At 37.2% G+C, this 22,326-nt stretch overlaps 1 protein-coding gene across 5 annotated transcripts in view; it reads left to right on the top strand.

The window, feature by feature from the left end:
* The window catches only part of CtBP (C-terminal Binding Protein), a 122,034-nt gene that overhangs the window by 75,712 nt on the left and 23,996 nt on the right, over positions 1–22,326 (top strand). For all 5 annotated transcript variants that reach the window (XM_023164295.2, XM_023164289.2, XM_023164290.2 and 2 more), the window contains exon 3: positions 10,405–10,714. In XM_023164295.2, coding sequence (XP_023020063.1) covers positions 10,405–10,714 — 310 coding nt within the window. The remainder of the gene's footprint in view (positions 1–10,404; positions 10,715–22,326) is intronic.

Genomic DNA, 22,326 nt, shown 5'->3' with positions numbered 1-22,326 from the left:
TAAGACAAAATATAAATTCTAGTTCAATACCACCTCCACAAGCCACATGAACAACAGTTGTATTGTTATTTATTTATATAGAGGAAGATAGGTTAGGTGCACAAAATGTCATATGTCACAGAAAGACTCGGAACATAAGTAAACAGAACAGCACGCCTCTGAAATATGTCATCTTTGTTTGTCTCATACAGGTAACAGATTCATTGTCCTTTATTATCTATAACCGATGTTGCCAAATGGTGAAATAGAAACGAATCCCTTTAAATTTTGAATTCCTTTTTTTTTAAGTATTTAAATAATTTTTCAAAGAAAAAAGTTGAAATGCGTTGTTTTAGAGCTCTTTTATGAAAACTACTTGATTTTCGTCAGGAGGAGCATTCCCCATTACAGAACAGGAAATAACAGAGTATAATAAATACATCACAAACACTACACATTTTATATTTATAATAGGTGACAAAACAATTATTTCAGAAAGTGGGATTTTATATCTGACAGTTTGCAACTAAATATATCTAAATTTTCGCTAACAGAGTTTGTAACTTCACACATGGTATGAATAGGAGAATTCTCCAGAACCCCCCCTCCCGGGTTGAGTGTCCTGAATTAGAAGCTTCCCACCCCAGCTATTTAGCAAAATCAAAAATACTTTATTATACATTTCTCTTTGTCAAATATAAGGTCTACTGTACAGAATATTTACAATATTTACATCTCTCCCACATACGGGAGTGGTAGAAGGAGGGGAAAAAGATTGGTGAGGGAAAAGGGAGGATCAGCAGGATGAGACTTCAATATTGAGTCCCTAGACGTCCGCAAGGTAAAGCGCCGCCTCATAGACCCACGACAGGTCAATGGGAGGCGCCCCCGCTGGTGTTAACGGGTGGCTCTCTGCCCAACAGAGCCTCATTTCAGCTTTCAGTCTGAGACTTCCCGCTTCCTGCTATTTAGCGAGGAGAATCTACTACCCCACTCCATCCACCCCCGCTCTCTGAACGGTCCTCAACTTACTGATGGGCACTTCAGCAAGATTGACATCTCACCTCTTTTGGTCGAAAGTTAGCCTTTGGGTGCTATTCTTTCGCGATCGGTAAAAAATGATTTGTCATGACTATTCCTAACTGAATTTTTGCATGGGGACCCCCAAAAACTAACCGGCGGCTGTTGTTATTAACGCCGGGCGTTCCTCAGTGAATCTAAGGATAAGTGGATCTCTCTCCAGAACATTTGTGCGAGTTGTATTTATATAGAAAGTACTCGGGTATCTGGAACATATTCTAGGAATGCAAATATTAAACTTTTCCAGTAATGTCGGGCAGTCAACTATGCTTTTAATAATGATATAGGTTAGCACAACACTATAATATTCACGGCTTTTTTCGAGACTGAAAAAGTTATACTTTTGTAGCAATTCAGAGTGGTTGTTTCTATTGGAGGATAAATGCCATCAGTTTTTAGGCTTTGCAGTTTTAAAAATCGTCGTTGAATTGCTTCTATTCTATCTATATGATATTGATAAAAGGGGCTCCACACAACTGACTCATATTCTAACTTTGATCTAATGAAAGCATATAATAGAGTTTTCAAGGTCGAAGGTTTTTTTGAAATCACTTTTGTTACTTGCAATTAGTCCGTACAAACGACAGGAGGAGGTTACAACATTATCGATATGCCTATTAATTTAGTGCAGTGTTAAATGTGACGCCAGGAACAGTAAATGTTTCTGGTCTCACCAGGGAAACGTTTTCTATTGAAAAAGCGAAGATCGAGATGTTAGTTTTTAAACTGTAGGATATTACCTTACATTTATCTGGGTTTAGCGACAAGTTATTTAAATAACACCATTCTACAACCCGTCCTAAGTTTGCTGAGAGGTTCACACAATCATATATATTCTCAACGATGCAGTATAGTTTTAGATCATCAGTATACAAAAGGAAATATACCTCTATAACATCTGCATTATCGTTATTGAAGATATTGAAGAGCAGCGGTCCCAGATTTGACCCTTGTGGAACACCGGAAGAAGCACTATATTCGGTAGATTTGAAGCCATTGAGCTGAACATATTGTTTTCGATCCCGTAGATAGGACTGAAAGAGTGTAATTAAGGAAGGAGATAATCCAAAGGCTACTAGTTTGTTAAGTAGAATGCCATGGTCAAGCCTGTCGAAGGTCTTAGAAAAGTATGTGTAAATAACATCAGTTTGGGTCCTATTGTCAATAGATTCAGCAATATGTTGGGTTACAGTCAGATGGTGACCGTTTAACGATTTTTCATAAAACCGTGTTGGTTTATACTTATACCTCGCTCCAGCAGAATCTCAAGAACCTTTGCAAAGTTGCAAATGATAGAGATAGGCCGATAATTTGAAATGTCTCGTCTATCTTCTTTCTTGAAAATGGGACAGACTTTTGATGATATCCATATCCTTGGTATTCTAGCCGATCTTAAGCAGATATTAATTGGTATACATAGAGGACGAGCAAGCACAAGTGCACAATCTTTTAGGATGAAAGCTGGAATGTCATCTGGGCCAGTGGTCTTTTTAGGCTTGAGCGACCTTAGTTCCTCATATACTTCGTTTTCACTGAAGCTTGATATACCAAAAAAGTGATTGTTATCAATATCAGAGTTTGGTTGAAAAGGGGAAGAAACGGTATACGATCGTTTGAAAAGATTGGCAAAACCGTTTACAATATTAGAGGGCTCCTCCAGCAATTGACCTTCAAAATTCAGTACTTGTGATATTTTGGAGCTACCTCGTGTATTATTTATAAATGAGTAAAATCTGTTGGGATTGATATGTTTTTCTTCCTCAGTTTCACCTAAGAATATTTGTATGCCACATCAACATCACGCTTTATTTTTGCCCGAAGGTGTTTGAAATCTTCAAGGGCCTGCAAATTACACTCACGCTGCGCCAGATTCTGCTTTTATCCTGCAAGTCTCTGATAATGCTTCTATTATACCAAGGAGGAAATTTATTTTTGGATTCAACTGTATACTTGGGACAGCAGCGATCAAAAACGTTATAAAGTTTTCCATAGAAATATGTAGATGCATCTTCTGAGTCATCAAGAACTTCCAAGAAGGTCCAGTCAATATGAAATATTTGATTATACAGTCGTGGATAGTTGGCTCTTTTGAAATTATAATTATTCTGGAAACAGGAATGCGTTTTATTTTTGTAGTTAGCCTTCGTCTCAAGTACACAAGTAATATCCAAGGCATGATGCTGCTGATCTTCGACTACGGAAGGATCCATTGATTTCTCCACATGACACTTTCCATTAAAAAATACCAGGTCAAGAAGTCTATTGAGTTTATTATATACAAAGTTATTTTTAGATAGATCAAGGATTTGTAAAAAGTTAGTGGTAATAGTAAGTTCCCTATTAGTTAGTTGTACCATGATTAAGATAGCTAGCATAATCGCTAATATTAAAATATCCTACAATGAGAACTGCACTATTATGTAATATGTGTAGTAATTCCAGATCTTCAGCTAAGGGAGTCTGAGGGGTTATGTAAACATTTAGCAGTGAATAATGTTATTTCAACCTGGGCCTATGGCGGGAAGCGCTTACTGCGCAACCTCTGCTGCAGGCAACAAGTGATGCAATTGAACCCAGGTTTGTGTTCAATAAACCCTACAAAATACAAATTAAGCAGAACACAGAGTCAGATGCTACAAATGCAATACGGATTTATACAGATGGCTCAAAAACCAAAGAAGGCTTAGGATGTGGAGTGTACTCCAGATCACTAAGCCTAAGGATTAAGTGGGGAATGGGAAGAAATACCAGCGTGGTCCAAACAGAACTGGCTGGTATCTCAATCGCCACAAAAGAAATAACCAAGAAAATAATTTCTGGCAAAAACATAACAATCTGCACTGATAGCAGACAAGCACTATTAGCCTTGAACAGACAGCGTGTTACTTCAGGGCTAGCACTAGAGTGCCACCAAGATTTAGTCAAAGCCTCGGTAGATAATAACATTATCCTGAGGTCGGTTAAAGGGCACGACAGGAGTAAAGGTAATCGCATTGCCGACTTTTTAGCCAAGGAAGCGGCTGGACTAAGAATTTTAGGACCCAGTATCACCCACGGCCTGATGACTTCGACAATTGCGGAACTAGTCAAATATTACACCCATGCTCAATCTTTAAAGAGATCGGGTGAAATCAAAAGATGTAACCTTGCCAGGATCACCTTGGGCGACCCTGGGAAGCTGGCGCCGAAGAAATATCTGGCGATGACCAGGAAAAATCTACGCCTAACAGTAGGATTTCAGACTGGCCACTGTCAGTTAAGAAAACACCTACACAATATGGGGCTAGTGGACACACCTCTATGCAGGATGTGTGAACAGGAAGATGAGACTGTCAGGCATGTCCTATGCGAGGGCCCGGAGTTATCGTCAATAAGATAGTGTGTGTTCGGCGAGTCTTGGCCTACACCTGCCGATATAAAGGAGATGTCTCCCAGTGACATGTCCACCTTCCTGGAAAGGACAGGATGGACGACGACCTAGGAGAACAACTCGGGAGGATGTAGGTACAATGGGTCACATGTGGCCTAAGTGCGAGGGCTTACACTCACCCTCCCTACTCTACAGATACAGATGTTATTTCAACAACAACTATATCAATCAGTTTGAGCGTGGGAAAGTTAGAATCCGATAGATTAATTGTTGAAGAAATCAAGTCTTCATGTACTCCAATAAGGACACCTGAATAATCATATGAAGAGACTTGGACTGTCTGAAAACAGTGGATACATCTCTATTTGCTTTCAAGTGAGGCATACGTCTGGACCACGTCAGCGCCTCGTTCTGTATGAGTTGGCGCTTACGCTCTCGCCATCTGACCCCGAATGATCATTTATTAAATAAAATAACCGGCATCGTAAAGAAGCTGAACTTAATTGAAATTGAGAGTCGAATAGACCCACGAACTTATAACCTACTCTTATGATGTGAGGTCCTACCGACGCCCTCTCTTTCACAATCATAGTCCTTGTCTGGGAAAGACATCTGCTGAACTCAACATTCAGTTTATTAATTGGCGCTTGGCTAGCTCACTCCGTAAAGCACGAGACTCTTATTCTCAGGGTCATGAATTCGAGCCTCACGTTGGGCGCCAGTAATGCAACAGGTGCAAATTATAGTTCATTAGTGAACTGTAAATAATGATTGTTGAGTTCAAATTTATGTATTCTCACAGAAAAGGGAAGTTCAGAATTCACTTGATTGTTGATATGCCAAACGTATATTTTATACAGTGAGCATCATAAGTGTTATCCCCTCTAGTGGATAGTGGATTTCATTAGTTCGGACTTCCATTGTCAAATATGATTCTGTGATTCGAAGTCTGTGAAAGAACAAATAAAATAGAAATTAATAGCTGAAATATCAATTGTATTGAGCAAATCTTGAAATATGAATGAAATACATTAAAACGAATAAAATAATCAAGATGCAAAATAAAAAATGATCACAGAGTGAAAAGAAATAAAACAGAATGAAAATAGGAAAAAATTAAAAATTTAATTGAAACATTAAAAAACATTTCAAACCAAGTTACTGCACGACGTTTCGATTGTTAGTATCCACAATCGTCTTCTGGTGATAACTGGACTGATTCCTCCAAGAGATGAGTATTTATAGGTCCATCGAGCGCTTTCACCTATCCCCTTCTTCCCTCTCTACGCTGCATTGGTTTTTAGCGGGAGATGACCGTTTTCCGCTTGATTACAGGTTTTCATATGTTGCGCATCTCTACGCTAGCTTGACTGAATGCGTCGTTGGACAACATATATGCAGCCTCTTTGAACTTCCTTTTGAACCAGTGTTCCTCCATGGGATATCAGCAGGTTCTGATGTTGTACTTGGACCAAATTCTTATCCTTTTCGGCAATCCTCTAACGTAGGAAAGTACTAGGGAATGAAGTTTAGCCAAAGTCTGTTCCACCATCACTTTGGAGTAACCATTCCGTTGAAGATATTTTTTTATGATTTCTAGTAATATACTTTGGACGAAGCGGCGATAAAACAGAAATAAATTGCTCAGTAGTAGCCATCAAATGTTGGTAATCATCCTCTCCTACACACACAGGCAACACCTTTTCTGAACGTTTTTTTGTCTAATATAGTTAATAGGAATGAGAGAAGCATCACTGCCGCTTCCAATTTCTATCTAGAATTGGTCGGCAAATAAAAAATAAGATTTTTCAACTTCGCCCAGAGGTAAAAGTCCATAGGCGTTAGTTCCGGTGACCTAGCCGGCCAACGGTTGGGTCCTTGGTTGGTCCAATTATTAATAAATTTAGTAGCATATCATCAATAAGTGGTTCAATATTTTGCCTTAAATGCCTACCTCTGAGATGTGAAAGTGCCATTATAAATGAACTGGCCGATAATTCCACCCCTGAAAACACCTACCCGCACACTGAATCCACACTTGACTTCTCTGCTACATAATAGAATGAGGATTTTGTTGTGCCCAAGTATAAGAATTGTAGCAGTTGAAAATGCCTGCTCTGATCACATAAGCTTCGGCTGTGTAAATACAATTTAAAGAAAAATCACGCAATAATAATAATAATAATATGTATTTATTCACTTTCTTAATATTGTTCGCAGTAAATATACATGTACATATAGAAATGAACAGTGAACAAATAAAATACATCTTACGAGGCAAAATGATCTGCCTGTGTGGAGGAGGGGGATCACATCATTATCATTTTTGTTTTTTTTAAGCCATGTGTAAATCTTTATAAATATGTTGTCAATGTAAAATCTAACAAGAAATAATTACTTTACTTCGCAATTTTCTTTCGTTTCTGAATTAATCGCCGAATAATAATTAGTCTCATTAGTGTCGAGTATCAAAAAATCGCTATTGTTTGTTGCGCATCATTCGAACCTATTTCCGAGATCTCCGTTCACTGACCTGAATTTGAATATGAATAAAGTGCAATCTTGACTTCGATAACCTCGAAAGTAACCTATTTAATTTGTTGCTCGTAATGAAATTGCAACGCTGAAATCGAGTTGAAAGTGTCGCGAACGTGTTTCGGGAAAACGAGCGAATTGTTTTTAAAACGAATATATCATAATCAGCAAACGGTCACGGACAAAAGTGCTAGGCACTTTCTCATTTAAGTGACCATGACTTGCGTAAGACGTTATTTATTAACGTATACTCGATGTTCGCCGACGTGGATGGTAAACAATTGTTGTTATTTTTTGTGGACGAATGGAGTGAAAAACTGTGGAAAGGAAATCGGTAACACCAGTGCCGAACTCAGCCAGTCGCTCGTAATCTGAAATTGCATTGTTGTCGACTTAATGAGTCTAAACGTTAACGATGGACGTACGAGGTCTTTTCCAAAAATTAACTTAATTTTAATTTTCCAAAAAATAATTTTTCGTCAATTTGTATTTCGTGTCCTACAAAGTAGTCCCCGTCAGATATAATACACTTTTGCTAGCGTTTTTTCCAACCTTCAAATCAGTTTTGGTATGTCCTTGAGCTCTATAACCAATTCGCTTTTTATCTCCTCAATCTTCACAAGACGCCGTCCTTTCATGGGTATTTTCTATCTCGAAAACAGAAAAAGTCTCAGGGGGCTGAATCTGGTAAATACGGTAGCTGATGCATGATTGCGGTATTGTTTTTGTCCAAAAAATTACGAACAAGCCGTGATGAGAGAGCAGATGCATTATCGCGAGACAAATGCCATGAATTGTTTTTCCACAATACCGGACGTTTCCTCGTATTGCGTCTCGAAAGCGGCGCATAACTTCAAGATAATACTTCTTATTGACAGTACGACCATGTTGCAAGAACTCCTGATGACTACGCCACGGTAATCGAAGAAAACAGTGAGCAAAACCTTGGCATTTTGATCGAACTTAGCGTGCTTTTTTTGGTCTCAGCTCTAATACTCCTTATTGACCGTAGAACCATGTGGCAAAATACTCATTATTGATCGTACGACCATGTGGCAAGAACTCCTGATGCATTACGCCACGGTAATCGATAAAAACAGTGAGCAAAACCTTGGCATTTGATCGAATTTGGCGTACTTTTTTTGTCTCAGCTCTAATACTCCTTATTGACCGTACAACCATGTGGCAAAATACTCATTATTGACCGTACGACCACGTGGCAAGAAATCCTGATGCACTACGCCACGGTAATCGAAGAAAATTGATCAAAACCTTGGCATTTTGATCGAACTTGGCGTGCTATTTTGGTCTCGGCTCTAATACTCCTTATTGACCGTACAACCATGTGGCAAAATACTCATTATTGACCGTACGACCATGTGGCAAGAACTCCTGATGCACTACGCCACGGTAATCTATAAAAACAGTGAACAAAACCTTGGCATTTGATCGAATTTGGCGTACTTTTTTTGTCTCAGCTCTGATACTCCTTATTGACCGTACAACCATGTGGCAAAATACTCATTATTGACCGTACGACCATGTGGCAAGAAATCCTGATGCACTTCGCCACGGTAGACGAAGAAAACAGTGAGAAAAACCTTGGCATTTAATCGAATTTGGCGTGCTTTTTTTATCAGCTCTAATACTCCTTATTGACCGTACAACCATGTGGCAAAATACTCATTATTGACCGTACGACCACGTGGCAAAATACTCATTATTGACCGTACGACCATGTGGCAAGAAATCCTGATGCACTTCGCCACGGTAGACGAAGAAAACAGTGAGAAAAACCTTGGCATTTAATCGAATTTGGCGTGCTTTTTTTATCAGCTCTAATACTCCTTATTGACCATACAACCATGTGGCAAAGTACTCATTATTGACCGTACGACCATGTGGCAAGAAATCCTGATGCACTTCGCCACGGTAGACGAAGAAAACAGTGAGAAAAACCTTGGCATTTAATCGAATTTGGCGTGCTTTTTTTATCAGCTCTAATACTCCTTATTGACCATACAACCATGTGGCAAAGTACTCATTATTGACCGTACGACCACGTGGCAAGAAATCCTGATGCACTACGCCACGGTAATCGAAGAAAATTGATCAAAACCTTGGCATTTTGATCGAACTTGGTGTGCTATTTTGGTCTCGGCTACTCCTTATTGACCGTACAACCATGTGGCAAAATACTCATTATTGACCGTACGACCATGTGGCAAGAACTCCTGATGCACTACGCCACGGTAATCGATAAAAACAGTGAGCAAAACCTTGGCATTTGATCGAATTTGGCGTACTTTTTTGTCTTTGTTCTACTGGGCTCTTCCATTGGGACGATTGGGCTTTGGTTTCAATGTCATAACCATATGCCCATCATTCGTCACCGGTTATGACCCTTTTAAGCAAATCTGGTTCGCCGTTGACTTCATTCAACAATTCCTGAGTGATGCTCATGCGACGGTTTTTCTGGTGAAAATTCAGCAATTTTGGAACGAACTTTGCTGCCACACGTTACATGCCCAAAATTTCAGAAAAAATGCAAGGCTTAAGCTACCGATATACTGACATCCTCAACAACTTCTCTAATGGTGATTCGACGATTCTCTATAACAATTCTATCACCTTCTCGTCATTTTCACCAGTTGTTGATGTGCTAAGGCACAATGCATACAGAACGGACGTCTGGCAGAGACGAGCTGCGGACCTTTGTCTCGTCCGCGTCTCCCTTACGTAAACAAATGGTCCAATGTTCACAGAAGTGACGTGGCGCGGACAGTCGGCCTCCCGCCCTCGCCACGTCTCTTTATCGTCTCTCGTGGCGTGCAAGAAGGGAACACCTCGACACGTGTTTCTATCACCAAGTGATCATCTCCAAGAGGAACATCAAACTGATCTTTTCTTTCTTTTATCCCGCATTTTTTGTGAAGAGATGTAGAAATATGAAAGCTAAAAATCATTTATTTTCATGGGCTGGAAATAATCAATGTTATCCTGAGCGTTTGTTTGGCATAAGCAGTTCTGATAGCTCTTTTAAGTACTGTTGAAACACATTTTTTATTTTGCTTACATGGCGGGCATATATTGCTCATCACTTTTGTGAATAGCAATATATGTAGCATCAGCTTTTTCCGTGGGATGGTCGACTTTGTCAAATACGTTGACACCCGGCCTGGTTACCGGCGTAAATAGCTGCCAATCCACTGGAATAGATCTTGTACACTTCAAGAATATTTGAGCTATTAGTATTCAACTTTCATCTTTTCACGCATGGATTTCCTTTCCGTCGTATGGAGGAAATCGATCAAAACACCTGAAAAAAAGAATGTTTCATCACTATCATTTTGTTCTTGCAGATAATTGGATTTACAGCCAGTCTCCAAGTATGCCCACTGACTATACGTGAAAAATACCATTTTGTTATTTGTTTCCAGGTACGAGAGGCAGCACAAGGCTGCGCTAGGATACGAGGCGACACACTCGGAATCGTTGGACTCGGACGGATCGGGTCGGCGGTCGCTCTGCGGGCGAAAGCTTTCGGCTTCAACGTCATATTCTATGATCCGTACCTACCCGACGGAATCGAGAAGAGCCTCGGGCTGACTCGGGTGTACACGCTGCAGGATCTGCTGTTCCAATCGGATTGCGTCTCGTTACATTGCACGCTCAACGAGCACAATCACCACGTCATCAACGAGTTCACAATCAAACAGATGAGGCCCGGAGCGTTTTTAGTTAATACAGGTGAGTTGTGACGTAATTTGATGAAAGGTGGCTTTGGCGCCAAACTACAGCTTGTCAAAACTAGGATGAGTCTTGAGAATTATATTTTTCTATCTCTCTCTTTTTCTTCTCTTTCTCTCTCCGCGTGAGCAAACGCGGCACCAAAAGCGCGGGCAGCTTTCTCATGTCTAGATGTTGTTTTAATATGTGACAAACTCGTTCTTTTGACATGTTCATAACCTCTGACATCTCTCTCACTTCAATTCGTCGGTCGTCTAGCACCATTTGGCGAACTTTGGCGATGTTTTCGTATGTAGTTGCAGTTTTTGAACGTTCCGAACGTTAATCTTCTTCCAAGCTCTTACGGCCATTTTTGTTGAATTCAGCTGCCCAAAATTTCACTGAGGTTAATGAATAGAACTGAAAAGTTCATCTCGAATATTTGCTGCGTAATATAAATATCTAACTCGACCTCTAATCAGTATAATTAGTCAGTGTTTCTGTTTATAAATTTTCCCTATCTAATAAGATGAAGAATTAATGGATAAATAAGGTGTTCGAGCGGATTTTGAAAGATCAAATTGATTATTTTCCATACAATAATTAATTTAATAACAAATGTTCAATCTGGATTTCGTACATTCTATAGCACCACCACCGCTCTTGTCAACATCATCCAAGATTTATTCAAAGCAACTGATAATAATGAAGTAACTGTCATGGTACTCTTGGACTACATACAGTAAAGCATTCGATACGTTAGACCACAATATTCTGTGTGGGAAAATGTCAATTCTAGGATTTAGTGAAGGGACTGTAGATCTATTGAAAAGGTACCTCAGAAATCGGACTCAGTCAGTATGTCTGGATGGAAAGTGTTCTAGTGTTCTACCTGTTGACTATGGAGTACCACATGGCTCTGTCCTTGGCCCCATTCTGTTCTCTCTATATATATCTGACTTCCATAAAATAACTGATCATTGCACAGTTCATAATTATGCAGATGACACTCAGTTATATTATCGATTTCCTCCAAGTAACTGGCAGGTGGCACTGGAAAAAATTAACAGCGATCTACAAAAGTTACTGGATCTATCTATAGTCTATAACCTGACATTGAAATCTAAAAAATCTCAACTGATACTTTTTGGCCCGGAACACAAAAAGTGGGAAATTGATCTTGTCCAACTTGGGCAAGACTTACTACAAACATATAAATTCACTTTGTCATAGCTCATACAATATCTTACGTCAACTCTGTCAAAATAGAGATATTATGACTTCTCCAAATTGAAGTTGAAACTTTGCAAAACCGTCATGTTGTCTAGATTAACATATTGCGATATAATCTACGGGCCTGCTTTGATACAAACTGATGTAAATCGCTTACAAAAAATTAAAAAAAATTGCATTCGTCTTCTCATGGTGTGAGAAAATTCGACCATATATCCCCCAAGTTCGAGGAGACAGGTTGGTTACTGATTGTTAAAACCTGGCAGTTCCACCTACTCGTAAATACACGTAAGTTCCTCATTAACAAAAAACCAAATTATATTTATGAAAGATATGAAACTTTCAAATCGCAGAATAGTTCGAGGACACGAAACCGTCACACTTTTATTATTCCAAAACACTCGACATCCTGCTTTTCTCGTAGTTTTATTTACAACTTTATCAAACAAATTAATGCTCTGCCTAGTGAATTAAGACACTACTCCATATATAATTTCAAGAAAAAGTTGAAAACATATCTGAAGTCTTCTGGATAGATAATATATTCGTGTTATGCCTTGCTCATATGGTTTTCACTCTGTCTCACTTTTGGGTATGTTTTGCTATATATTTTACCTTATTTAAGCTAAATAGTTTTTAATATTATTTACTTTGGCATTTATAACCTTTGTTTTTTTCTTAGTTTCACAAAGATTCATGAACTACTCACCAATGTATACTAGGTAACAATTTTAAATTTCTATATAATACATGCTATTCCCTAGGTTAAGTTGTAAAACAGCCTCTGTTGAACAATGTATGTCAATGAATAAAGTCCATTTATTATTATTATTATTATTATAAATAATTTATCAACTTAGCTTTTCTTTTGGTAAAAAGTATTGAATCTCTCACTAGATTCGGTGACATTGCGATCTGATAAAATTGCACACTATAAATTTCATTCAAGACGCGTTTTCCTATCTTATTGTTTCATCAGTTGAATTGGGAATTAAATTTTACGGATAGTGTTGTTATTTTTCATCAAGTAACGGGCAAAAATTCCATTTGTTTTGTACACCCTCTATGTTTTATTTTGCGTTTTTGTACTGTTTTATATATTTTGTTTGACATTTATTATTTGTCAACATTTCTGGCACTTCTATTCTATCGTGTGATATTTTTTTAGATTGAACTTCTGACGAAATGACAGTTTGATTTTGTAACAATATGATTATTTGTTTATAATGTTTGTTTCAACATGATGACCTACTTTGTGACTTTGTTTTGATGGAATAAGTTATGGAATAGTACCATGAACTTTCAATTTCTGTTTTGAATAATTATGAATCAGCAAATATTCTCTTATGTTGTTTTGGTATTTTTTCTATTAGCGAATCAATGGCCATTCAGTTTGCCAGTATGAATCCCAGTTCTGCGCAAGTTAGTTGATGATCCGTTGCCTTGCACGGGAACAATACTATTTCAGTCCAATCGATGACATTTTTATCATATATTTTTGACAAACAGCAGAGATGTTCATGTAAAATTTGGATTCAGATTTTTCTTACCCTCTACTTCAAAATTAACACTTTACTGGGCATTGATCCTAACCTGGGGGTAATTACAAAATAGAAAGTGAATTAGTTATTTATTATACAAGGAAAAAAAGTATTAGATTTTAGCTCGAGGTTGTGTTGTCTCCCGGCGCGAAGCGGCTGACTAATTCTAAACAACCGTTGTTCCATGAAGTTTTTTTATAAAATTTTATACTTTTTGGTTTATTCGCGAATCAAAGTGTTCATTTTTCAACCAATAAACCCACGTTTTTACACGGTTTTTCGCGAAAAACTCAAAAAGTATGTATTTCGAAAATTCATTACACAGTCTGCAAAAAAACTTGAAAAAATTGTTTTGATTACGTTGACTGATCTTTATGTAGTTTTTTGCGCTGATTTCAAAAATGATATTTGTTTGTATCTATCACGTAAGGTTTGCATACAGAATTAGGATGATATAATTGAAAAAGTACAAAAAACGAGGAATTGTGGATTTATTTTTATTATTTTAACATGAAGTAAGCGCAAAAAAAATGCTACATAACTAAACTGAGCGTAATAGTGTTTTCAAAGTGATTATAAGTCTTTGTAAAAACGTTTTCTTTTTCCGTCAAAGCTTCTTTTGGTACTTGTTCGGCTGTGTTCTTGTGAATTTTCCCTTTTTAACATCCAACAGTAGCCTGCCATCATGTTAACATTCCGCCGACCTTGGTATCTGCCTTCCATTTCTTTTATGTCTTGATGGAACCGTTCTCGTTGTTCCTCACTAACAGCTTCTAGATTTTCTGGAAAGTAGTCCAGATGTTAGTGAAGGAAATGGACTTTCACACTCATGTTGCAGCCCAACATTTTGTAGTTTTGTATCAATTCAGCAACCAAAGTTTTGTAGTTTGGTTCTTTTTTGTTTCCAAGAAAGCCTGTTATAACAAGTTAAAATGAATTCCAGGCATTTTTTCCTTTCATTTCCATTTTTAGTGACGAAGCTTTCATCTTTCAAAAGTTTTCTTATAGCAGGCCCAACGAAGTTAGTTTAGCATCGGATAGACCAGGAAACTTATCAGAAAGATACTTGAAACAATCTCCTTCTTTGTCTAATGCTTTCACAAACTGTTTCATTAGCCCCAATTTGATATGGAGTGGTGGAACTAAAATTTTTTTAGGTTCCACTAAACTTTCAACATTTTTAACTCCAAGAAGAAGACTCTTTCTTATTGGCCACATATGCTTGACATAGTGTTCTTTCCTGTCACGGCTATCCCATTCACATAGGAAACATGGAAACTTAGTGTAACCACTTTGTTGACCTAGTAACATTGAAATAACTTTCAAGTCTCTACAAATGGTCCACTTATGATCAGAGTAGCTGAGCTTATTAAGAACAAATTCAAGATTTTCGTAGCATTCTTTCAAATGGACTGAGTGTTCAACAGGCACAGAAGCATATTGGTTCCCATTGTGAAGAAGTACAGCTTTCAAACTTCTTTTTGATGAATCGATGAAAAGTCTCCATTTCTCTGGTTCTTACGTTATGTTGAACATTTCCATGACGCCGGGTACCTTGTTGTAGAAAACTAGGTTACCCTCTTGTATTAAAAAAGGACAAATTCCCTTTCTCTAAATCGGTACCATGAAAATGAAATACCGGAGGCTAACATATGTCTTTCTTTAAGTCTAGACCCTAAAAGGTGGGGGAGACGGGAGGGGGCAGACAGACTGACGCATACATGCCTTGTTCCAGTAGGAACTGGATTTTCCCAGTTTAGATTCGTTTTGTTATTGAAATAAATAGATTTCGTCACCAAATGTTGCAATAAGTTCGCATAATGCTCGTCGTCGATACTTTTACCTTTTTTAAGATAGTCAATGAAAATTACCCCAGGCGCATCCCAAAAAAACCAATGCCATGACCTTGCATACAGATGAAACGGTCTTCGCCTTCTTTGGAGCCGTTTCTTCCTTTCGAGTCCATTGTTTTGATTGTTTTTTGTGTCTGCTGTAAAGGGGTGTACCCATATTCCATCCATGGTCATGAAACGACGCAAGAATTCTGCTTTGTTGCTGTTAAACTTTGCTAAATACTCAATTGAAACATATTCACGACACTGTTTCTGCTCGAGTGTGAGCATACGCGGCATCTATCTTGCACCCGACTTGCTCATGTCCAAATTTTCAGGTAATATGCGCTGTACCACCCTTTTTGAAATCCCTACTGAGTCTGCTAGCTCGGGCACTTCCAGTCGACGAGCATCAGTATCGCTTTGTGGATTTTCTTCACCGTTTCGGGATTCGTCACCTCATTTGGTCGACCACTGCGATGCTCGTACGGCCTCGTTCAAACTCTGCTACCCAATATTCTACTGTGGTAAACGAAGGAGCAGACTCACCCAGAGTAAAATCCAGTTCAGCTTTTATATTGGTTGGGCTGCAGCCTTTCAAATAAAAGTATTGTACCACATAGCGATGACCAATTTTCCCCACTATCACACATTCACCGAAAACGTTGGCTATTGATAGCTGCCAAACAAATACTAAACAACCCAGCGTCTTCAAACTAGAAACATATGCTTTATAGATTATATACTTTTTCATACAGTGATTATTTTCAAACAACTACCGCCATCTCTAGGTCAGGCCGGGTACTTCTGGGGCCGCCCTCGTATAACTTTCTATAACAGAGATTTTACCCCAGGGTAAAAGCAACCTCCGGTCAATTTATGACCGGAGACCAATTATCACTTTACAGAAAACGGCCCAGGCGAAGCTCTCTGGCTTACAGAGACAGGCTTGTCTGGCCATCAGTGGTACCACACCGTCAGCGGCCATGGAGATCCTTCTAGAAATCTAGATCTACCTCCTCTCCACATTTTTTTGGAGAGAGAGGCTAGATGGACTGCATATCGACTTGTGCACATTGCCAATTGCACAAATCAATTTAATACAGAGTGCAACAGACTGTTGGTTGACACTGGAAGTCACAGCATTCTGGAAATGACCTCTGACTTTATGCCTCCCACTGTCAACTACGAACTGCCTTATGAAGATCTGTTCCCGAGTAGAGAGGACTGGATCCTCCGGGAAAAGAAAATATTAAGAGTAGACAGTTGTGGGTCCACAGATGGACCAAAAATACCTTCCGGTTATGGTGCAGGTGTTTTGTTGTGTCGCAGACCCAGAACAGATATATCAACCTGCCTAGGAACCTAGGCGACTGTAATTTAAGCGGAAATGTACGCTATTGAATTGTGTGCGGAGAGATTGGGAGTATCCAAGCTCATACACAAGTCAATAAAACTATTCTTGGGCAGTCAAGCGGCGTTGGAAGCTCTTAGATCCTGCCGAGCAACGCCTAAATTGGTAGCAAATCGGTCTTGATTCCTGGCCATACTGGCCTGGAAGGCAATGACGCTGCTGACTCCCTTGCAAAAGAGGGTGCTGCAAGCAGCTTCATCGGACCAGAATCTGCCATTGGCATCGCTTCAGGCTTTGCCAAACAAACATTAAGGGTCATCATCCCTGAAAAAAAAGGAGTCAGAAACGATGTTTCTTATTCTGATTGAGGAAAGATTGTATGAGTGTATAAAGGAAAAATAATGAAAAAAATATTTTTCGAATATTAGATGAATAAAAAGTATTCTCTCTCTCATTTTTGGGCATTTTTCTTCAATTCCACCATCAAAACTAACGAATATTTTGGTGTTATTCCATTTCGGTATTGAAGCCTATCATTTTCTCAGTTAAACGACTTTCTCATTTTTCTTTTTAATGTTTCCTTTATTTTGTTATTAATTTAATAAGAATGTGTTATTCATACGAATTTGATTTCCTTGCATTATGCCTTTCGAAATGGGAAATATCAAATTTTATCAAAGTCAACTAATAAAGTTTTGTTTCAGCCGTCGACTAGTGAAAACTAATTATTACTTTTGAATCTGGAGTCAGAATAGTAGATGAATTTCTTTTAAATGACACGCCTGTCAGGTAGCTCCTCCCACACGTCTGGTGAGGGAGAGAGAGAGTATCATAGAGCCATTGTAAAATGTAGCACAGGGTCGGATTGGGAATAGGAAAAGATAAAAGTTATTCTGACCGAACGAAAGATTAAAATATTAAAATTTCTACAATAACCAGATAGTTTTCAACTTACCTATCTGTATGTTTGCGTGTGTACACGTTTGTATCAAATCTTGCAAGTCTTATATCTTCCGATTGGCTTGAAATTTTACAGATATTCATTACTAGGGACAAAACTTCATGATATTTTCATATTAGGAAATACTTAGATGGAGGCTCTAGAATGTTGGACGAATTTCGTTATTTTTGATTTGATTACAATCAAAATTGGTAGCAAAAACATTGTTGGATTTCATTTATTTTCAACAGTTGCATACACATCAGCGGAATTGAATTATTCACTTATTGGTATTGACTTATATTGTCTAACCCTTTATATGGAATCAGACATATTATTTAAACTGTGGACCTTTTCTGCTAAATATTATATTCAAATCATTCAATTTCAAAAATATATCTGGCAGTATGAATTAATTTTGAGGAAAAATATGAGTAATTTACCCCGGAGAGCCCTAGATGAATTATTTTTGAGGATCCGACTATCAATCATACAATCTTTTCGTCATTTCGAACTAATGCTGAAAATTGATATTGTGAAAGGACCCTTACTTGAAAGACAAAATCTGATACTTGATTTCTCAATTTTTTATTCATAAAAATCATCTGATTTTCTGAACACCCTGCTCATGTTTTCGAAAAAATAAATTTTGAACAGAACATGACTATAAATTACAAAATAACCCATGGCCATCTTTATGCTGCTATTTTGAATTCTTGAAATTTGATAAAAACTCATTATCTTCAACCTCAAAATACCAGTGTTATATACTATAATTTGACCTTTAATAACAAAACTCGTTTGCCATCTCGAATTTCTGAATTCCAACAGAAAAATAACTATCTTCGAACCTTAAAGCCAGTCTTCCATAGAGCCCGACCAGATATCACAAAACTAGTCCGCCCTCTTGAATTTCCGAAATTCAATAGAAAAAAATCACGCCTAGAGACTACAAAATACCAATTTTAAATCGAATCGGTCCATAATCACAATACTCGTCAGACATCTTGAAACCGCCATCTTGAATTCATTAATTTTAACTAAAGATTCATAATGTGCGACCACGAAAACCCCATTGTACCAAATATGAATCGGATAACACAACTTGTCCGTCACCTTGAATTCATAAATTTTGACAATACATTTATACTCTACGAGCCCAAAAAAATCCACATACTAATTTCAAATCGATTCGGACCATAATCACATATCTCGTTCGATATCTTGGAACCGTCATCTTGAATTCGTCAAGTTTGACAAAAGATTCATAATCTCTGACCCCGAAAACTTCCTTATAGCAAGTCAAATCGGGCCCTAATCACAAATCTCGTCCGCATCTTGAATTTATCAATTTTGATAAAAGATTCATAATTTTCAAATAATCTGCAATTTTCGTGCAAACTTTAAGATCAACACGAAAACGAACATGTTTTTATCTAAAATGTAATTTGGAAGAACGAACACGTCGGCGAATAAAGTTCGGCCCTGGAATGCCCCGGCCTGGTCAAGTTAGAATTAGGGAGGAGTTTGTATTTATTTCATCGGGCGAAATCGCACTGCCATCTGGCGGTATACGTTTTCGTAACTAAAGGCTAAAGACACTTAAACATCTGGATGGCATGAAGAGTATGGACTTCTGGCAGAATCTTCCAGGATTGGCTCACTCCAAGGCGTTTATTCACCCTTTGAAGGTTGATATCAAACAGTTGTTGGACTACAGTAGGGATGAACTACGATGTTTAACAGGCCTTCTTAAGTCAATTGTCATTTGTATCATTATATGCAGAGACTCAGACAGTGTGTGCCGCCTCTGTTTGGAAAATGATAAAACAGCAGAGCACATACTTTGTGCCTGCCCCGCTGGGGACCGAATCAAGTTTTTAGAGTTTGGCAGAGCTGTACTCTAACCATCTGCGTTAAAGACCACTCACCATGTAAACTAATCGGCTTCGTTAAGAAGCTGGGTTTATTTGGTCGTGTGTGAATATGTGTGAGCCACAATAAAACCTTGCGGATTGCGGTGGAGGGTCGAATAGACCCACTCGCTTAGGACCTAACCTAACCTCAGGTCAACTATGAATTCAAGGCGGGAGTAAATCCAAATCCAGGATCGCGTTATTATGAACAGAAATTTGATGAAAGTAAACATAATGCAAAAGAAATGTGGAAATATTTAAAATCACTTATAAATCCAATTGAAAGCTATAATTTTGAAAAGATAGTATTCAATGTCGGTGATCAAACAAATGTTTGTAGCACAGAAATTGATATTGCAAATGCATTCAATGAATATTTTGTCAATAGCATAGGTGAAATTGTAAACAATATAAATTATGAGTCAGGCTGGAGTTCAAACAGTTTCGACATAGTAAATTGTAAATTAAATTCTTTTAAACAGATAGACTTGCCGCAGTTGAAAAATATAATATTTTCAATAAATCAAATTAATAGATCTGAGATAATGAACAGTCTATTTCTAAAAGAGACATTCAACACCTTGGGGCATGTTATACTGAACTTTATTAATACGTCTCTTCAAACAGGACAATTTCCCCAACACTTCAAAATAAGCACAGTAATACCAATACGAAAAATAAATAATACTCTTCCAACCCTTGAAAAAGTATTGGAATTAGCAGTATATGAGGAACTCAACAAATACTTTGATGAAAACAGGTTACTTTTAGGTCGTCAGTCAGTCTTCAGAAAAAAACATTCGTGTGAGGCTGCCTTACAGTTCACAATAACAAATTGGAAAGAAAAAATTGATAAAGATAATTACGTTGTTTTTACATTCTTGGATTTAAAGAGGGCATTCGAAACAATAGACAGAGATATATTAATCCAAAAGCTCGAATATTATGGTATTGGTGATGTAGTTTTGAAGTAGACGAAGAGTTGTCTCAGTTCACGGAGTCAAATAACAAAAATTGATAGGTGCTACTCACAAGAGTTAGTGAATGATTTTGGAGTTCCACAAGGTAGTGTATTAGGACCTTTACTATTTCCGATTTATATAAACGATATCAATTACGTAGATGGTGATCATGTGATTAACTTATTTGCAGATGATACATTAATATATACCTACGATAAAACCTTGCAAGTCGCTATCGAAAAGATGAATAATTCATTGAAAAATATTGAGTTGTAGCTTGGAATGAATAAACTGAAACTTAATATCACTAAAACTAAGGCGATGATCATTACAGCAAAGTATAAACAAAATAAAATTGGGAGAAACACAGTCAAAATTAATGAAACTGATGTAGAAATAGTGAGTAAAATTAAGTATCCAGGGTTCATTGTAGATAATACAATTTCATTGAATGATCATGCTGACTATGTAATAAGCAAAATATCAAAGAAACTGTATTTTTTTCTAGAGTGGCATCTGTATTATCAATGTATGCCAAAATATCGTGCTATAATTGCATAATAAAACCTCATTAGGATTTTTGCGGGACTCTCTTATATCTCTTGAATCAGAACAAATTAAATCAATTACAAAAATTACAAAATCGTGGAATGCGAATATTACTCTGCAATAAAATGACACCTATACATAATATGCTCTGTAATTTGTGGCTTAATGTTTCTCAACGATTGTATTATCATAATATGATATTTATATTTAAAATAATAAATAAATTGCAACCAACATACTTAGTAAACCTTTTAATCACAAATAGTGAAGTACATCATCATGATACTAGATGGAACACCAATTTTCACATACCAAGGACAAATTCACGTAGCAGTATGAACTCGTTATTTTTCAAAGGTCTGGACAGTTTCAATAAACTACCAAATAATATAAAAAAACTCTTCTTCTCTCCGTCTATTCAAGAGGGACTTGGTTACATTCATACATAAAAAATGAATTAAAGCTAATTTATATTTAAAATATGATAATAACTAAGACTTTGTTTTGAATGAATATATGAATAAATATGTAAACGTGTATCCTATACAGGATATGTGCGATATAGTTTTTTTTTAGTTGAAGGGGTTATATTTTTAGGAGTGATTAATTATTGGGAAAGAAAGTTTCTGGCTTTCTACTACTCCATCTTGATCAAATAAAAAAACCGTGTCTTTCATTTTGTGTCTGAAAGATACTTCTTTGCATGATTTACACATCCATGTATAGAGTTACTTATTTTCAAATTGATTACTTCCTTCCTTTCTTTCGAAGATTCCCTCATCCTTTTTTTTTTGTATCAAAATGGAGTAGTAGAAAGCCAAAAACTTTCTTTCCTAAGTTTTTTTTCTTTTTTGTGATTTTCTGTTATTTTTGGTTATAATAGACTAATTTATTTTGATTTTCATGTATTATATTTAAATAAAGTACATTAATTATGTTTATATTAGGCTTGCCTATCTGGAAATGAAGTTCTTCTTCTTCTTATCTTACCTTCATTAATTGAATTATTCGCTTCTATAATTGAATAGAACTGGCCGATGCTGAAAATCCATATTAAAAAACTAATCAATACAGTTTATTGTATGATTTTCACTATAAAAGGTTTTGCAAAAACCGCGACGCGCGTTTCGATATACATAATCATTGTACGCTTGAGAAAGCCATTGTATAGCGAAACATGTGTCGCGGTTTTTGCAAAACCTTTTATAGTGAAAATAATACAATAAACTGTATTATTGACTTTTTATTAGCTTCTAGTTTTGATTTTTCGGGAAAATAAACCTGGCTTCGATTGCCTTGCTGTAGA

The sequence above is a fragment of the Leptinotarsa decemlineata genome, unplaced genomic scaffold, assembly GCF_025532065.1.
Source record: "Leptinotarsa decemlineata unplaced genomic scaffold, Ldec_3_MD MMD2_P_RNA_scaffold_12, whole genome shotgun sequence".
NCBI classification, from domain to species: Eukaryota; Metazoa; Arthropoda; class Insecta; order Coleoptera; family Chrysomelidae; genus Leptinotarsa; species Leptinotarsa decemlineata.
The sequence above is the reverse complement of the archived record's forward strand: the minus strand, read 5'-3'. Positions and strand labels throughout refer to the sequence as shown.